Source organism: Colobus angolensis, unplaced genomic scaffold, assembly GCF_000951035.1.
Source record: "Colobus angolensis palliatus isolate OR3802 unplaced genomic scaffold, Cang.pa_1.0 Scaffold30, whole genome shotgun sequence".
Taxonomy (NCBI): domain Eukaryota; kingdom Metazoa; phylum Chordata; class Mammalia; order Primates; family Cercopithecidae; genus Colobus; species Colobus angolensis.
Window position 1 is genome coordinate 3,500,624 of NW_012116266.1, and position 20,565 is coordinate 3,521,188.

Below are 20,565 nucleotides of genomic sequence, written 5' to 3' on the forward strand. Positions count from 1 at the left end.
GTTCAGCTGGAGTACAGATTTAAGATTTTTGGTTTTATATATATATATATATATATGGAAATCTTTATTCTTTGCTCCCAAACATTTTGAGTCAGCATACATTATGCCACTATACACACAGCCAAGCAATAATTCATCTTTGTGGAAGTCAGAGACATCTCATGTATTAATTAGAAAGCCTTTCAGCGACTAGTGCATAGAAACAGGTTCCAACTGCTACTAAAACACAGCCAGTGATTTCCAGGAAGGGGAATACAGTCAGTTACAAGGAATTTCTTACCCGATTTGTGTCCAGCCAATGAGTGAACCTTGCTTTCATCTGGCACTGAGGAGAAGAAATGAAAGAGACGAGGATCAGACCGGCTTGTAAATCAGACAATTTTTAAACAGTAAATTAATATAGATTCATAATAAGTTAAATATTTTACTGGCAGAGATTTGAGAAACATTTTTTCTTCCAGCCTATCCTGGGGTACCTCACTTTTATTGGTAGATATCTTGAAGACAGCTATGAATAAGTACGTTTATTAGATCTTTTATGAATATAACTTCATTTTCTCTTTATTTTCTTTATTTTAACTGGGTTGTTGCTTCCATGTTTACAACAGGAGAAACCAAATTCATAGACCCAGGGATGTATACAATAAATAAAATTTTTTCAGCATAACAGCAATACATGTGTTTGTGTCTGTATGTATATTAAATACTTAAGAATTAGACTTCTGTATCTAGTCAAAATAGAGTAAAAGGGAACAGATTTGTAATCCTCCCCGAAACAATTTTAAAAACTAGACAAAACAAGAAACAATGGCATTCAACACATTAGACATCAGGCAACAAAATGCAGTGACCCCAAGAGATGGAAAACAAAGGACGTGAACTCCACAATTGCCCCAGCTTATTCTTCGAAGAAAGCCTCCAGGCAGCTGTGCAGGAAAGACAACACCCAAGCAGAACTCAGTGATGGCCCCAGCTTGAGGACATGGTGCTGGCCATCCCAGGAAGCCAAAGAAGACAGAGGTTGCAGAGCAGAGAACCAGAGAGGAAAGAGCAATACTATCTTCAGAAAAATCTCTTCATATATTTAGTTGAATACTGATGATCACATGTGTGTAAGAAAATTACCCCAAGAGTTGGCAAAGAACCATCCCAAACTGGAAAAGGAACAGCATCCGAAGTTCACATAGGGCTGGGAATAGTGCCTATGTCCAAAAGCCAGAGTGGAAAACTTCACAACTGAAGGGCATCCATTCGAATGTGAAGAAGGGTCTTGTCTCAACAGTGGGGAAAAACTAACTCTAGATTAACAGAGCTCTGATGAAATGGATTCATTTTTAAAAGACACAATTACTGAAGCTCATATAGGAAGAATTAGATAGTATGGGTAGCCCTATAGTAATTTTTTGAAAAAAAAAAAATGTGTTTATACGTAAAACTTCCCCACAAACAAAACTCTAGGCCCAGATGGCTTCACTGGTGAGTTCTACCAAACATTTAAGAAATAAATAAGACCAATTCTACAGAAAATGTATTAGAAAGAGAGAGGATTTCCCATGCCATTCTATGAGGCTACTGTTACCCTGATACCAATATCAGAAAAATACATGATATGGAAACTGCTAACCCATATCCTTCATGAACACAGATGCAAAGGTCTTAATCCTTAAGCATCTCTGCATAGATTATCACTTTCAACAAAAGCTGTTCATTACCATGTGCCACTGTCTATGTTAGTACATAAAACTCTGGTTTCAAGCGTCGAAGCAAGGCAAGGGCAATTTGCTAATGAGAAGAATCTCTTCCATTTTGCCTAACATTAGATTGATCTCAGAGTAACATGTCCCTTTTTTTCTCTTCCCACAACATTCAGTCTTAATTGACCCAGTTACTATACATAATCTTCCCACTCCCACCTGGCCCTTCTTTTCTAAGCGATTTCTTTATTTTCCAGATAAAAACACTACATATCTGTGATTATTCTGTTCCCAACTGCTTAAAAATATTGTTAGACTTTTTGTTTTATTTCCAGTTGGGAGGTAAGTATTTATAAGGCACCACTTGTGAGCCAAATTCTGTTTTTCTCAGACCTAAAAAGCACTTACATAGAATCAATTTACACTGTAAGTAGAAAAATATTAGAAAACAATGATAATGATTAAAAATAACCTTAGCAACTAATATTTACTGAGTACTTGTAATACACAGGTTTTATGCTATGCACTTTGTATCTGTTCATTCATTCAATTCTCACAACGACCTGGAAAGTATTATTATTACTATCTTTATGTTACAGATAAAGAAACTGACATATGCCTCATAAATGGAGAAGCCTGAACTTAAATATGGCACTCTTAACCACTCCATTCATTACACTTGTGGTAAGAGTCACAGAAGAGTCACTACCTGAGAAACCTGGAATATAAGACAACACAACCAACTCTATGCTAAAAAACTACTCTCTTTATTTGACTATGTGCTATTAATAGTTATCGTTCTGTGGTGACCAATCTTAATAAATGTTAGCTATAATTTTGTTTAACATGTTTTGAAATTGATGATTCTGATGGGTTCAAGCTAAAATATCCATTCTCATTCTACAAATGAGAAATAATCTTTCTGAATTGGAATCCTTGTTTGGAAACAACAGTTTTGTGCAAATCATTTTAACTTTCTGTGGCCTCAGTCTCATCATAAGAAGATATTGCTTACCCCACAGGTATGTGGTGATGATTACATGTGCAAATATATGCAAGGTACTTAGAAGACCACAGAGTAAGTGCTTAATAAATATGGACTACTGTGATCACCAATGAGAAACAAAATAGAAAGTCAGACTAACATCATAGCTATTAATCAGACAGACGTGGGTTGAATGCCAGCATCACCAGGCAAGTTACTAAGCTCTTTTTTTTTTTTGAGACAGAGTTTCGCTCTTGTTGCCCAGGTTGAAGTGCAATGGCACGATCTCGGCTCACTGCAACCTCCACTTTCTGAGTTCAATCGATTCTTCTGCCTCAGCCTCCTGAGTAGCTGGGATTACAGGCATGTGCCACCATGTCTGGCTAATTTTGTATTTTTAGTAGAGACGGGGTTTCTCCCTGTTGGTCAGGCTGGTCTCAAACTCCTGACCTCAGGTGATCTACCTGCTTTGGCTTCCCATAGTGCCAGGATTACAGGTGTGAGCCACCGTGCCTGGCCACTAAGCTCTTTTTTAGCTTTAGTTTCCCCATATGAGAAATGGGGGAAAAAAACAGTACAAACAGTACACAGAGAGTTGTGGGAACTAAATGAGAAACAATGTACAAAAGCACTTTGCACAGTTCCAGACACATAATTCTCAATAAATGAAGACATTTGAGAAATGAAGTTGTGACAGTGGTCAAGGTGGTGTATTTGATGACAGTTGTGGGGTTTGTGATTTAATTTGCTCAGGATTATAAAGAACTAAAGAGAGAAAATAATCGAGAGCATACTATGCTTCAGCAGGGCACTAGGTGCTTTCACACTGTTATTATATGGATCATTCCCCAATCGCAACAGATATGACCTAGCAGTTTACCCGGCTCCTGAATCATTCTGCAGTGGAAGACAGGCAATGAAAGCACAGTAGACTGTATGGTTTTATTATGCATAGTCATTCAGAAGAAGGGATTCATACAAAGGTTGCTGTTTTGTTTTTATCTTTTAAAAAAAAAAATTAAGCTGATTTAAGTACTTGCAAATTCCCTGGCCATATTAGGCTTAACAAATTATCTTCTTAACTTTTTGGCTGAAAAATATTTATTATTTCTTATACTTATCATTATTTTAATTGACAATCTGAAATTACCTCGAACACTAATATAAACTATTTGAAAAACACTGTAGAAAATCCAAATGGGTGATAGGCATAAAAATTAGAGGTCTTTCTCCGAAATATTCACTGACACAGATGTCTATCTTTAGGACAGAAGATAAATGAATAAACATAATGGAAAAGAGAGGGAACCGTAATGACTTAATTGATAGAATACATTTTATTTAAAAGGTTAAATTTGGAACAATCATCTTTTATACACATGCTTAGTGCTGGGAAGTAATTTAAATAACAGTAGCAAATGAGAAAATGAGGTAAAATTACACATGCCACCAAGTTGTTGTTTTTTTTTTTTTAAATGGCAAGTGTTATAATTAATACCAACTTCCTTTATAACTCACATTACCTTAGAGCTACTATTAAAATTATCTCTTGGGGCTGAAGCTTAAGTCTAGAAGTTTCACTGCATAATATTTAGCACAGTGATTGGAAAGGTAGTGATATGAAATACGACAGGTGTGTCATTTTAAACAAAGGACTTATTTACAAGAGATTGAAAAATAAATGGGCATGGTGCGGGAAAGGTCTTTGATTCCAAAATGGTAAAGTATTAATTAAAAACATTGAGTAAGAGAGCGCTGATGGAGCAAGAGTCTAAGTTTCTTGTTCTAGTTCTGATGACAGAATTTTTTCTCCTTTTCTTTCTTCCTTCTTTTGAAAAAAGTATTTGTATTTACAGGTTATTTCATCGCCTTTCTTATCCTTCAGTTTTACCCAAAGACTGGTACTACTTGCTCTTGATTATCTTAAATGGATATTATAATAATTGAAGAGATACCAATGAAATGCTCAGGTTTCTGAAGCTGCAATTCATAAATATTTTTATAACTGTTATTTTATTATAACCATATTACATACTTAGAGGGTACCATGGACTGCCTCCTCTTGATCTTTCTTCGGATTTATTTAGATAATAGGATTTCTACACTAACCTCATGCTTCCTCATACTCAATTCAAGATTGATGTACATTATTTTACCTAATTATCATAAGGTACTTAATAAAGAGGACACTCTTTGGCTGGGAAGACTGTTAATTTCCTGGTGTGTTCTCTGATTCAGGAAGACTTGTTTGAGAAACATAGCAGCCTGATGGCCTATGTTTCTAGTTCTCCTGATTGTAAGCCTTTGAAGCTAATTAGAACTGCCCAGCATCAATGGCATCTTTTAAAAAAGCATAAATAAACAGTCTGTGTCTTTTCACTTAATTTCAACCAGTTCATCACTAGAATTGAGAGAAAGAAAATACAGGGGGAAAAGTCTATGAAAAAGATGGTGCTCTGAGAACTAGTTAGTGGCAAACATCAAAGTGCACATAATACTTACACACATTGGCTTCCCAGTAGGATATATTTATATTAATATAGTGATCACTTAAAGTGTTTTATTCTTTTGTCAAGCTTTCTTATACACTTCAAATGCATTCTCACTGGGGGAAAACAATCCCCTTTCTTATTGATAGCATTTGATACGCATTCTATAACATAAGTGACTATTAGGGACTACACTTGCTTAATAAAAATTTGCAGAACAGTGGCAGATTTGGTGAGTTAATGGGCCCCAGATGCTCTTCTTATGCTGACAGAAGATGGTATATTGCTATCATGCACAAATCTCTTCAGATAAGAATTGCCGTCAGCTACAGTTATTCTTTTTTAGAATGCCAGCACTATATCATGAATGGGGAATATGCAAATGTGTTCAGATTCTCACTATTCATATTGAGATACTTTGAGGCAAAGTATCACTCTAAAATATGATGCAATGGTAGTCTTACATAGATAACTCCATTTCATTTCAGTTTTGATTTCCACATCTTTGAAATAATAGAGACTGCAATTTTGAAGTTGATGTTTGGCACAATAAAAATACATCTTCTAATGAGGCTATAAATACTTCCCTTTGGATAGTTTGCTAGGAAACTAAATATCAAGTAATCCCTTAACAGTTAATAAATTTGTTTTCAAGAGTTGTTCCTTCAGAACTTAAAAAAATTGATGTAGTTGCCAATATTAAAAATCAATTTTCCTCTCCTTTAGCAGATCAATTTCTGTACCACTGATTGATTTCTAGAATTTCTAAGGAATGCAAACCTGTTTCAAATTGTAAATTAAGTTTCTTCCTGAGCAACCATGAACTATTACTACATTAATCTATAGTGTTTTCGTATGTCAATGACAATTTGGCATAATGATTCTGCTTAGCAAGACTTCTTGAGTTTTCAGCACTGTGAGTTTCCATGTGTTAAAAAATTCTTCCATCTCTTGAAACACACACACATACACACACACACACACACACACACACACACACACACACAAAGCAAGGCTTTTGCTGAAAAGGGGGCTAGGGAATTCGTATAAGATAATGGCACAAACATCTATCTCATTTACCTTAGCAAGCGTTCCCAAAAGCACTGTGCTGTATCTCGAATGTGCTGCAGCTCTGACAGTAAGCTAATCAGAACTCTGCAGCTGAAATTTTTTTCCAATATCATAATGTATCTGTCAGCCATAGGATAAAAAACGTTACGTAGGGTAAAAAAGGAAGGCCCATTCCCCTAATCATTATCCAGCTATCCGTATGTTCACAACTCTTTGGTGATCTCTTTAAAATTCCTTTTCTTTTTCCATGAACCTCAGAAAGTCTTAAATTGAAAGTTGCGAAAATCCAATACTTTTCATATGTTCTTATACTGTCATCTTTAGCTCATTAAAGAGTATTAAAAAATCCAAATAATTTCTTCATAAACTTATTAATTTGTTTTAATCCATTCAGTACACACCGTTTTTCTTAAAAGAATCAGATACTCAACCCTATGGTCTAATGAGGAGATACAAATGACATTTTTGTTAGAATAAAATATGTTAAATAGTTTAATAAAGAAAAAGATATGCTTCAGGAACAGTGGAAGGTCAGAGAGACACGAAGGTTCACAAAGACAATAAAGGTTTTAGGTGAATAATTACTTGCGTCAATTAATCTGGGAGGAGCAAAAATAAATTCTAGCACCTAGAACATCTTTAGTCCTGGGGAAGGGAGTAGCATGAATAAAAAAAAGAAAGAAAGAAAGAAAGATCCCAAGCTTTGACTTTAAAAGGCCCTGGATTCTGATGCTAATAAGCTTACTGAACTTATTTGTACAATGTAGATAAAGCCTCACAGGATGAGACAACTTGATGTAAAAATTTATCATGAAACCTAACAGAAGTAGGTGTTCACAAATAGATTATGATAGACTTTCACATCTCACCACTTTGGCCAGCTTTTCTGTACTATAGCACATCATATATATATAATATACATGTTTTATATATATAAATGTATATCATATATTTATAAAAAATATATATCCTATATATAAATATATATCATATATATGCATATCAAATGCTATCAATAAGCAAAGGGATTGTTTTCCCCTGGTGAGAATGCATTTGAAGTGTATAAGAAAGTTTGACAAAAGAATAAAACACTTTGAGTGATCACTATATTAATATAAATGTATCCTACTGGCAAGCCAATGTGTGTAAGTATTATGTGCACTTTGATGTTTGCCACTAACTAGTTCTCAGAGTGCCATCTTTTTCATAGACTTTTCCCTCTCAATTCTAATGATGAACTGGTTGAATATATATTTTATATATATATACATATATATATGTATATATATATTTTTTGAGATGGAATTTTTCAGCTCTTGTTGCCCAGGCTGGAGTGCAATGGTGCGATCTCGGCTCACTGCAACCTCCGCCTCCTGGGTTTAAGTGATTCTCCTGCCTCAGCCTCCCAAGTAGCTGGGATTACAGGCACCTGCCACCATGCCCAACTAATTTTTATACTTTTAGTAGAGACGGGGTTTCACCATATTGGTCAGACTGGTCTCGAACCCCTGACCTCAGGTGATACGCCCACCTTGGCCTCCCAAAGTGCTGGGATTACAGGCGTGAGCCACTGCACCTGGCCCAGAAATATTTTTTATTATTTTTTTAAAAAGAATTTTACCTTACTATACAACATTAAACATTTTTACATAATACAAATTTAAAGATTTTTATTTATTTAAAAAATTTAGAGACAGGGATATTGCTATGTTGCCCTGGCTGGACTCAAATTCCTGCACTCAAGTGATCCTCCTGCCTCAGCAACCCAAGTAGATGGAATGACAGCCAGTGCCACTGCACGTGGCTACAGAAGTAGGTTTTTAAGTAGGCCATGCAACTTTGTACTTAGGTACAAATTGTAGGTAACACATCATATTTCTTCTCAATTGCAAATATCTCAATTATTTGTGCACGGGTCTGTTTCACATTAAACACCTTCAGCAGGGCATATGTCTTGTTTTTCCATTTTAGCCTAGTATCATGTCTAGCATCCCTCAGGTACTCATTAATGTCTGCTGAGTGAATGAACGCGACACGTGTAAGAGTAAAGAAATGACAGCACATTTGGGCACATCCATTCAGCAAAGGGTTCTAGACTCATGAATGAGACAACCGTTCCTTGTGAGATATATATAATTATAGGAATAGTATAGTGTAAATATGTTTGAACACTGTAAAATTCTTCTGGCAGAATTTTCAGACAAGTTCCTAGCAAGAAAGGGTAGGAGAAGGTAACTGGGGTCTGATTCTGCGACAGGTCGAAATAAAGACCAAAATGTAACAAAACTGTTTGGAATAAATATAATTCACTGGTATTTTGAGTAATGAACTGTAGAAATGTAGAAAAATACATGATTAGCAGGCTAGTCTTACTCTGCTGTCTTTCTCTCGGTATATATGACTGACCACTAGGGCAGTGGTTCCTCTCTATTTTTTGGCTTGTTGGCACTAATCACACTCTTGTTCTTCACATAGTATACCGGAAATAGCAGTTCCCTCTGTTTATAGAAAAATCACATTGTATTTCCTAAAACACTGAACACTGTGTACAAACAGCTCTTCTTTCAACCTGCAAATGTTATGAGTTTCTAAAGCTGTAAATATAGGAAATAAATGTCTTTCTGGTATGACAATTTCAGAAAAAGGCCAAGAACAGAAATACTAGCTTTAAAAATTGCTTTTACCAAATATTAAAGCATGAAAAAATGCTGATATGTATAAGGTATAAAGGATAACAATTGGACGGGTGTAGTGGCTCCCACCTGTAATCCTAGCACTTTGGGAGGCCGAGTTGGGTGGATCATCTAAGGTCAGGAGTTCAAGACCAGCCTGGCCAACATGGTGAAACTCCGTCACTACTAAAAATACAAAAAAATTAGCCTGGCATGGTGGTACAGGCCTGTAATCCCAGCTACTTGGGAGGCTAAGGCAGGAGAATTGCTTGAACCCAGGAGGCGGAGGTTGCAATGAGCAGAGATCGCGCCACTGCACTCCAGCCTGGGTGACAAGGGCAAAACTCTGTTTCCAAAAAAAAATTAAGCAAACACTATGTATCAACCACTGTGTTTAAGACAAATATTAAAAAACAGCCACACTATGGGTGTTTCAACCCGATGTCATTCCTTTCCCTCTTTGTTCAGAGGTAACCACAATCCTGAATTTTGTACTTTATAATTCTCTTGCACTTCTTTATACTACAAATTTGTCCCCAAATAGTACTCTTTAAATGTGTATCTTTCATTAAATGACATTAGATTCTATCAAATATTTTTTGTGTCCACTGATGTGACTGATGTCACCATGACTGATCAGTCATGTCACTAACATGTGTCCACCATATGATCATACAGTCATGCTTTTTCTGTTCTAGTCTGTTAATATGTGTTCATTGATCAATTTCAAATGTTAAACTCACATTGTATTCCTGGGACAAAATCTTCTTGGTCATGATATATTATCTTTTTTATATATTGTTGGGTTCAATTCACTAAATTTTTTTATTAGTTATTTTTGAGGGTGGCTTGGACAAATTTATTTTCTCACATTTCTGGAGGTCAGAAGTCCAAGATCAACATGTCAGCAGTGCTGATTTCTCCTGGGGTTCCTCTCCTTGGCTCATAGATGGCTGTCTTCTTCCTGTGTCTTTACACAGTCTTTTATCTGTGTGTTTGCCAAATTTTACATCAATTCAAGAAGGATATCAACCTAAAATTTTTTTTTTCTAATGTCCTTGTCTGATATTGGTATCAGAGTAATGTTGGCTTCATAGAATGAGCTGGGGAAGTATTCACTCTTCTTTATTTATCTGGAAGAATATCTGTAGAATTGTTATTACTTCTTTTTATGAAACACGTCAAATTTGCCAGTGAAGTCATTTGTACCTGGAGTTTCCTGTGTGGGAAAGTATTTAGCTATAATTCAGTTTCTTTAATACCTACAAGGTGGCCACACTATTCATTTCTTCTTGCATGAATTTGATCATTGGAATCTTTCAAAATCTTTGTCCATTACATTTTAGTTGTCAAATTTATTGTGCATAATATTGCCTTAACATCCTTTGAATATCTGTGAAATCTGTACTGATGCCCCCTCTCTCAATCCTAATAATGTTTGCATCTTGTTTTATATTATACTAATCAGTCTGGTTAATGGTTTATTGACTTTATATAAGAAAACTAGCATTTGGTTTCAATGATTTTACCAAAATTTTTCTAATGCATTGATTTCTGTTCTAATTTTTATTTCTCTTCTTATGCTTAATTTGGATTGAATCTACAGTAAGTCTCCCCTTATCCATGGTTCTGCCGTCTTTGGTTTCAGTTACCTATGGTCAATCATGGTCTAAAATATTAAATGGAAAGTTCAAGAAATAAACAATTCATACATTTTAAATTGTGCACTGTTCTGGGTAGTGTGATGAAATCTTGTGCCATCTTGCTTCACTGCACTCAAACCATTAATCATCCCCTTTGTGCAGAATAGCCACACTGTATATATACCTGTGTATTAGTCACTTAGTAAGCATTTTGGTTATCAGATCAACTGTGGTGTATAGTACTACCCTCTACAGCACTATGGGGCTCAGAACTATACTCACTTTCAGGCATCCACTGGGGGTCTTGGGGCATATCCCCTGTAGACAAGGGGGGATGGAGACTACTGCACTCTTCTTTTTCTATTTTCTTTCTTTTTTTTTTTAGATAGGTTCTTATTCTCACTGCCCAGGCTGGAGTGCAGTGGTGGATCTCAGCTCACTGCAGCCTCGACTTCCCAGGCTCAGGTGATTCTCCCACCTAAGCCTCCTGAGTAGCTAGGACTACAGGCAAATGCCACCATGCCAGGCTAACTTTTTGTATTTTCAGTATAGATGGGGTCTCATCATGTTACCCAGGCTGATCTCAAATTCCTAGGCTCAAGTGATCTGCCCACCTCAGCCTCCCAAATTGCTGTGACTACAGGTGTGAGCCATTTCACACGGCCTCTCTTACTATTTTCTTAAAGTGAAAGCTGAGGTCATTTATTTGAAATATTTCTTCCTTTTCCAAGTTCAGTGTTATAAACTATCCTCTTAGTGACATCTCACAATTTTTCTTATCCTACAAATTTTGATAGGTAGTGTTTTTATTTTCATTTAATTCAAATACTTTCCAATTTCTCTCTGGCTTCCTTCTTTGATCCATGTGTTAATAAGAAGTACATAATTCATTTTCCAAGTATTTGCAGATTTTCCAGATTTCTTTCTGCTATTGAATTCTAATTTAATTCTACTGTGGTGACAGAATATATGTGGTATGACTTGAATTCTTTTAAAACTTTTAAGACTTTTTAATAGTCCAGAATATGGTATGTCCTGTTAAATGTTCTATGTGCTCTTGAAAAAAAATGTGTATTCAGTTGTTGTGTGGAGTGTTCCATAAATGTTAATTAGGTCAAGAAAGTTGATAATATTGTTCAAATCTTCTACAGCCTTACTGATTTTTTGGTGCACTTGTTCTATCAATTATTGAGACACAGTGTCAAAATCTTTGACTATAACTTTGGATTTGCCTATTTTTCCTGTTGTTTAATGTATTTTTCTCTCATATTTTGAAGCAATATTATTAGCTACATAAGCATTTAGAATAATTATATTGTTTTGATGATTTGGCTCCATTAAAGCTATGAAAGGACTTTCTGGTAATATTTTTCTGAAATCTACTTTCTCTGATACCAGTGTGGCCATTCTAGTAGTCTCTTGATTAATGTTAGCAGGGTATGTCTTTTTCCTTCCTTTTACTTTTAACTTACTTGTGTCTTTATATTTAAAGTGGGTCTTGTAGGCAGCATATGCTTCTGACTTACTTTTTTTGTGTGAGACAAAAAAAGTAAGGGTCTTGCTGTGGTGCCCATGTTGGAGTGCAATGCCATGATCATAGCTCACTGTAGCCTTGAACTCCTGGGCTCAAGTGATCCTCCTGCCTCAGCCTCCCAAAGTGCTGGGATTACAGGCATGAGCCACCACTTCTGGCCATGACTTGCTTTTTTTATCCAATTGACAATTTCTGCCTTTCATGGTCTAACATATACATTTAATGTGACTATTGTTATGGTTGATCTTGAACATATTGTTTTGCTATTGTCCTATCTGTTCTTTCTTCCCTTTTCCCTAGTCTGCCTTCTTTTGGGTATTTTTCATATTATTATTTGAGTGTTCTTTTGTTATCATGCATATCTTACAGTAGTATATAGACTTACAGACAGTACTTCAACTTAAAATGGTTCAGTGTATGATTTTTTGGCTTAGAAATGTCAATATGCATTAAGTAGAAACATATTTTAAGTAACCATGTAACCATATAACCATTCTGTTGTCACTTTCAGTACAGTATCCAATAAATTACATTAGATTTTCAACAGTATATTGTAAAATAGGGTTTTTGTTAGATGATTTTGCCCAACTGTAGGGTAATATAAGTTTTCTGAGCACTTGTAAGGCAGGCTAAGCTAAGCTATGATGTTTGGTAGCAATGCATTTTTGACTTATACTATTTTCAACCTAATGATAGGCTTATTGGAGTGTTAGAAAAAATAATATATTTTTGTATGTCTTAAAAACCCCATTCTACATTGTCATTATTTTTGTTTAAACAATTAACCTTATATTTAAACAGGAAAAAATTTAAAACACATTCATCCAAGTAATTCTAATTTCTGATTATCTTCATTTATGTAGATTCACATTTTTATCTGGTAACATTTTTCTTCTATCAGAAAGCCTTCCTTTAACATGTCATACAGTGTACCTGTTGGTGATTTGCTCTTTCAACTTTTGTATTTCTGGAAAATCCTCTATTTTGTTTTTGTTTTTGAAAAATATTTTTGCTAAAGAATTCCAGTTGAATAGTATTTTTCTTTCAATACTTTAAAGATATTGTTACACGATGATACCTTTGTATTTTTCCTGTGAGAAATCTGCTGCTGTTCCTCTTTTTCTCTCTGTATGAAATGTGTTGTCCTGTTTTAAAGATTTTCTCTTTAACCATGATTTCAGCAAATTGTTTATAATGTGCCTTGGTGTGGTTTCCTCATTTTTTGTGTCTGTGCTTCGAGATTCATTTGAGATTCATGAATATGGGCTTCCAGATTTCATTACATTTGAAAATATATTGACCATTGTTTTCTCAGATATTATTTCTCTGTCCCTCTTTTATTCTCATTTGGTGAATCCAGTGACATGTATCTTAAACCACCTGAAGTTGCCCCACAATTCACTGTTCATTTCTGTGTGTCTTTTTCCTTTTAGTTTGTGTATTTCTACTGGTGTGTATTCATATTCACTTGTCTGGTTTCCTGCAATGTCTAATTTGCTGTTACTCCCATCCAGAGTATTTTACATCTCAGATATTAAACTTTTCTAGAAATTTGATTTGGGTTTTCTTTTATATCTTCCATAGCTCTACTTAATATGTTAAATTTTCCTTTAGGCTTTTGAATGTATTAAACACAATTGTAATAATTTAAATGTCTTTGTCTGCTAATTCTAACATCTGTGTCAGTTCTGGTTTTAACTAATTTTTTCCCTTATTATATGTCTTATTTCCACATTTCTTTACATGCATGTTAATACTTTATTGGATGCCAGATATTAGAAATTTTGCCTTGTTGTGTCCTCTCTCTCTCTCTCTCTCTATATATATAGATATAATACACACACACACACACACATTCCTGTAATTTTAAATACACTTTTTGCATTTAAAACTTTTTTAGAGATAAGATTTGGCTCTGTTACCTAAGTTGGAGTATAGTGGCACAATCCCAGTTTACTACAACCTTGAACTCCTGGCCTCAAGTCATACACTTGCCTCAGCCTCCCAAGTAGCTAGGACTACAGTATGTACCACTATGCCTGGCTAATATTTACATGCTCTGTGTGTGTGTGTGTGTGTGTGCATGTGTGTGTGTAGGGGTTTCACTATATTGTCCAGGCTGGTCTCAAACTCCTGGCCTCAAGCAATCCTCCCACCTTGGCCTCCCAGAATGTTGGAATTACAGGCATGAGCCACTGTGCTTAGCCCTTCCTTTAATTTTTAAAATCGTCATTGGAATATACTTTCTTGGAAAGAGTGATCCTCTTGAGTCTTGCCTTTATGATCTGTTAGGTAGGACTATAGCAGCATTTACTCTATGCTGCTTATGCCATACAACAGAGGCAATGGACTTCTGCATACCTTATCCAATGTCCTATGGATTATGAGATTTTTTTCCAATCTTGTGGTTGGGAACAAACATTGGTTTCACTCCTGAGTGTGCTCTGGGTACTGCTTCTTGAATCCTTTTGGTCTAGCCTTGGTAGTTCCCTACATGCATGCTTTGATGAATATTCTGTGTAATACTTAAGGAAAACTCTCTAACTATATGTGAAGTTCTCTCTATGCAGATTTCTCTTCTCTGGTATGTTTCTCTGTACACTCTAACCCCCTTGCTTTCCCTGACTCACAGCTCCATCTCTTAGACTCAATAACTGAAAATTGTGATATGAATTTTACATCAAGCTTCATAGTATGGTATTAATTTTCTAGAAATAAGTTTAAAAATAGTGAATCTAGCTGGGTGCAGTGGTTTACACCTGTAATCCCAGTACTTTGGGAGGCCAAGGTAGGTGGATCACTTGAGTACAGAAGTTTGACACCAGCCTGGGCAACATGGTAAAACGCCATCTCTACCAAAAAAAAAAAAAAAAATGCAAAAATTAGTTGGGCATGGTGTTGTGTGCCTGTGGTCCCAGCTACTCAAGAGGCTGAGGTGGAAGGACTGCTTGAGCCCAGGAGGTCGAGTCTGCAGTGAGCCATCATTGTACCACTATACTCCAGACTGGGCGACCTTGTCTCAAAAATAAACAGTTAATCTACTTAATATATGACACATCTTTATTCTTATAACTACAGCCTTCTGAATCATACAACCAATGGCCCTAAGACCACTTACATCTTAAAACATAATGAGGAGTAAGATGGCGAAATAGAAGCTTCCAATGACAATCCTCCCCACAAGGATGCTGAAATGAACTACTAGACACACGAAAAAGCACCTTCACAAGAACCAAAAATCAGGTGAGTGATCACAGTAACCATTTTTACTTCGTATCACTGAAAAAGACACTGAAGGGGATAGGAAAGACAGTCTTAATTTGCTGACACTACCACTCCCACATCCGCCATTCCCCTGAAGTAGACATGTCGTACAGACAGAATCTGTGCACCTTGGGGAGGGAGAGCACAGTGATTGTGGGACTTTGCATTGGAACTCAGTGCTTTCCACCCTGTCAGGGTAGGAAGCAACACCAGGCAGAACACAGCCAGAGTCCATGGAGGGAGCACTTAGACCAGCCCTAGCCAGAGGGAAATTGCCCATCCCAGTAGTCAGAACCTGAGTTCTGCCAAACCTTGGCACTGCAGGCTACAGTGCTCTGGGGTCCTTAATAAACTTGAAAGGCAGTCTAGGCCATAAGGACTGCAATTACTGGGCAAGTCCTGATGCTATGCTGGGCTTGGAGTAAAGTGGACTTAGGGGGTACGTAACCTAGTGAGACAGCGGTTGGGCAGCTAAGGGAGTGCTTGCACCACTCCTCCTCCAACCCCAGGCAGTGCAGCTCACAGCTCCAGGAGAGACTCCTGCCTTCTGTTAGAGAGGAGAGGGAAGAGTTAAGAGGACTTCATCTTGCAACTTGAATCCTAGCTCTGCCACAGTAGGGGGCACTGGGCAGAGTCCTGCGGCTCCCATTCTAGGCTCTAGCTCCTGGATGACATTTCCAGACACACACTCTGTCAGAAGGAAACTCGCAGCTTTGAAGGGAAGAACCCAGACCTGGTACGATTCATCACTTGCTGACTAAAGAAAATATGGGCCCTGAATAATTAGCAATAGCCAGGCAGTACTTGCCATGGGTCTTGGGTGAGACTCAGAGACATGCTAACTTATGGTATGGCCCAGCACATTCCCAACTATGGTGGCTATGGAGAGGGTCTCCTGCTTGAGAAAAGAAGAGGGACTTGGTCTTGCACCTTAAGTATCAGCTCAGCTGTAGTGGTATAGAGCACAAAGTGGGTTCTTACGGTCACCAATTCCATACTTTGGCTCTTAGACAGCATCTCTGGATCTTCCCTGGGCCAGAGGCGAGCCCACTGCCCTGAAGGGACAGTCCCAGGCCTGGCAGCACTCACCATGAGCTGACTGAAGAGTCCTTAGATCTGGAATGAGCATCAGTGGTAGACAGGCAGTACTTACTGTGGACGTGGTGGTGGTGGCTGCTGCGCGGAGAGAGTCCTCTGCTTGTGGAAAGAGGAGGGAAAAGTGGGGAAGACTTTGCCTTGTGGCTTGGTGCCAGCTCAGACTCAAGAAAATGGAGCACCAGGTAGACATCTAAGGTTTCTGACTCTAGGCCCTAGCTCCTGGACGGCATCTGTAGACTCAATTGAGGCCAGGGGGACCTTGCTGTCCTGAAGGGAAGGACACAAGCCTGGCTGGCTTTATCACCTGCTTATTGCAGAGCTCTAGTGCCCTAAGCAAATGTAGGTGGTAGCCAGGCAGTGGTTACTGTGAACCTAGGGAGAGACCCAGTGCTGTGCTGCCTTCAGGTCTGACCCCAAACAGTACCAGTGGTAGTGGTAGTGGCCACAGGGTGCTTGTGTCAGCCCTACACCGGTTCTAGGTAGCTCAGCAAAGAGAGAGAGGCTTGGGGGAAAATAAGGGAAGAGAACACGAGTCACTACCTGGTAATTCAGGGAATTCTCCCGGATCTTATCCAAGACCACCAACATGGTACCTCTACAAGTCTGTAAGAGTCACATCGTTACTGGGCTTGGGGTGCCCCCTGATGCACATATGGTTGCAGGGACCAAAGATTAACGTCACAATACTCAATTCCCCTGAAGAGCCAAAGCGTGGAATTGATGACCCCAAGAACCCACTTAAAACCTTCCCAAGAAGGATGGGTGCAAACAAGTCCAGACTGCAAAGACTATAATAAATACCTAACTCTTCAATGTTGAGACAATGATGAACATTCATAAGCCTGAAGACCATCCAGGAAAACATGACTTCACCAAACGACCTAAATAAGGCACAAGTGACCCATACCCAGAGAGAGACATAAGCGACCTTTTAGATAGAGAATTCAAAATAGTTGTTTTGAGGAAACTCAGTGAAATTCAAGATAACACAGAGAAGTCATTCAGAATCCTATCAGATAAATTTAACAGGGAGACTGAAATAATTAAAAAGAATCAAACAGAAATTCTGAAGTTGAAAAATGTAACTGACATAGTGTAGAATGCATGAGATTCTCTTAACTGCAGAACTGATCAAGCAAAAGAAAGAACTAGTGAGCTTCAAGACAGGCTATTTGAAAAGACACAGTCAGAGGATAATAAAAAAAAATAAAACACAATGACGCACACCTAAAAGATCTAGAAAATAGCCTTGAAAGAGCAAATCTAAGAGTTACTGGCCTTAAAGAGGAGGCAGAGAGAGGTATGGGTAAAAAGTTTACTCAAAGGGATCATAACAGATAATTTCCCTAGAGAAAGATATAGAACACCAAGCAAATTTACCCCAAATAAGACTACCTCAAGACAAGTAATAAGCAAATTCTCAAATGTCAAAGATAATGAAAGGATCCCAAAAGCAGCAAGAGAAAAGAAACAAATAATATACAATGGAGCTCCAGTAAGTGTTGCAGCAGACTTCTCAGTGGAAACCCTACTGGCCATGAGAGAGGGACAGGATATTTTTAAAGTGTTGAAGGAAAAAAAGAATGCTTTTTCTTCTAGAATAGTATATCTGGCATAAATATCCTTCAAATGTTAAGGAGAAATAAAGATTTTCCCAAACAAAACCTAAGGGATTTCATCTGCACCAGATGTGTCCTAAAAGAAATGCTAAAGGGAGTTCTTCAATCTGAAAGAAAACGACACTGATGAAAAACAAGGTACAAAACTCACTAGTAATATTAAGTACACAGAAAAACACAGAATATTAAAACATTGTAATTGTGTCATGTAAACTGCTCATATCTTGGGCAGAAAGACTAAAATATAAACTGATCAAAATTACTAACTACAACAACTTTCTAAGACATACACAGTATAATAAGATATAAACAGAAACAATCAAAAGTTAAAAAGCAGGAGGATGAAGTTAAAGTGCAGAATTTTCATTAGTCTTCTCTTTGCCTGTTTATTAGTTTGTTTCTTAATGCAGTCGGTGCTGTCATCAGTTTAAAATAATGGGTTATAAGATAATATTTGGAAGCCTCATGGTAACCTCAAATCAAAAACATACAATGGATATACAAAAAACAAAAAGTAAGAAATTAAATCATGCTATCAGAGAAAGTCACCTTCACTAAAAGTAAGATAGGAAGGAAGGAAAGAAGGATGAGAAGATCACAAAACAACCAGAAAACAAATAGCAAAATGGCAAGAGTAAGACCTTACTTATCAATAACAACATTGATTGTAAGTGGACTAAATTCTCTAATCAATAGACACAGTAGCTGAATAGATTTAAAAAAAGACGCAATAATCTGTTTCCTATAACAAATACACTTCATCTAAAAAGGCAGACATAGATTGAAAACAAATAGATAAAAAAGATAATCCATCCCAATGGAAACTTAAAAAGAGCAGGAGTAGGTATACTTATGTCAGGCAAAGTTGATTTCAAGGCAAAAATTATGAAAAGAGACAAAGAAGGTCATTATATAATAATAAAGGGCTCAACTGAGCAAAAGGATATAGCAATTATAAATGTATATGCATCCAACACTGGAACACCCAGATAAATGAAGCAAATATTATCAGAGCTAAAGAGGGAGACAGACCCCAATACAATAATGGCTGGAGACTTTGACACTTCACTTTCAGCATTGGACAGATCATTGAGACAGAACCATCAACAAACATCAGATTTAATCTCACTATTATAGACCAAATGTACTAAACAGATATTCATACAACATTTCCCGCAATGGCTGCAGAATACACATTCTTCCCCTAAGCACGTAGATCATTCTGAAGGGCAGACCATACATTAGACTACAAAACAAGTCTTAAAATTATATTGAGCATATTCTCTGACTACAATGTAATAAAACTATACATCAGTAAAAACATAAATTTTGAAAACTATGAACACATGGAAACTAACCAATAGACTCCCAAATGACCAGTGGATCAAGGAAGAAAGAATAGCTTTGGCTATTCTTCATAGACACAAAAAAAAAATCCTAATATCTATGTGATACCACAAAAGACCCAGAATAGCCAAAGCCATACTGAGCACAATGAACAAAACCAGAGGAATCACTAACCTGACTTCAAATTACACTACAAAGCTAAAGTAACCAAAACAGCATGATCCTGACATTAAACCAGAGTCATAGATTAATGGAACAGAACAGAGAAACTAGAGAGAAATCCATATATCCACAATGAACTCATTTTTGACAAATAAGCCAAGAACATATATTGGGGAAAGAACAGTCTCTTCAATAAATGTTACTGGGAAAACTGGATATCCATATGCAGGAGAATGAAACTAAACTCTTATCTCTCACCATATTAAAAAAAATCAAAACTACATGAATCAGATACTTACATATAAAACCCCAAACTATGAAACTACTACAAGAAAACATCAGGGAAATGCTCCAGGACATTGAACTGGACAATGTCAGTAATACGCCACAAGCACAAGTAACCAACTGCAAACATGGGCAAATGGGATCACATCAAATTAAAAAGCTTCTTCGGCCGGGCGTGGTGGCTCACACCTGTAATCCCAGCACTTGGGAGGCAAAGGTGGGAGGATCACAAGGTCAGGAGATGGAGACCAGCCTGGCTAACATGATGAAACCTCTTCTCTACTAAAAATACAAAAAATTAGCCGGGCGTGGTGGCGGGTGACTGTAGTCTCCTGAGGCAGGAGAATGGCGTGAACCCGGAGGCGGAGCTTGCAGTGAGCCGAGATTGCGCCACTGCACTCCAGCCTGGGGGACAGAGCGAGACCCTGTCTCACAAAGTAAAAAAAAAAAAAAATGCTTCTGCACAGCAATATAATCAGTAAACAAAGTGAAGAGACAATTCACAGAATGGGAGAAAATATTTGCAAACTACCCATCTGATATGGTTTGTCTCTGTCTCCACCCACATCTCATGTTTAATTGTAATTCCAAATGTTGGGAAAAGGACCTGGTGGGAGGTAACTGGACCATGGGATGGATTTTCCCCTTGCTGTTCTCATGATAGTGAGCGCTCATGAGATCTGGGTTTTTAAAAGGGTGCAG

At 37.2% G+C, this 20,565-nt stretch overlaps 1 protein-coding gene across 4 annotated transcripts in view; it reads right to left on the reverse strand.

Annotated features, from left to right (window-relative positions):
* Positions 1 to 20,565, reverse strand: part of PARD3B (par-3 family cell polarity regulator beta) — a 1,103,389-nt gene that overhangs the window by 386,909 nt on the left and 695,915 nt on the right. For all 4 annotated transcript variants that reach the window (XM_011949894.1, XM_011949895.1, XM_011949896.1 and 1 more), the window contains one exon: positions 281 to 325. In XM_011949894.1, coding sequence (XP_011805284.1) covers positions 281 to 325 — 45 coding nt within the window. The remainder of the gene's footprint in view (positions 1 to 280; positions 326 to 20,565) is intronic.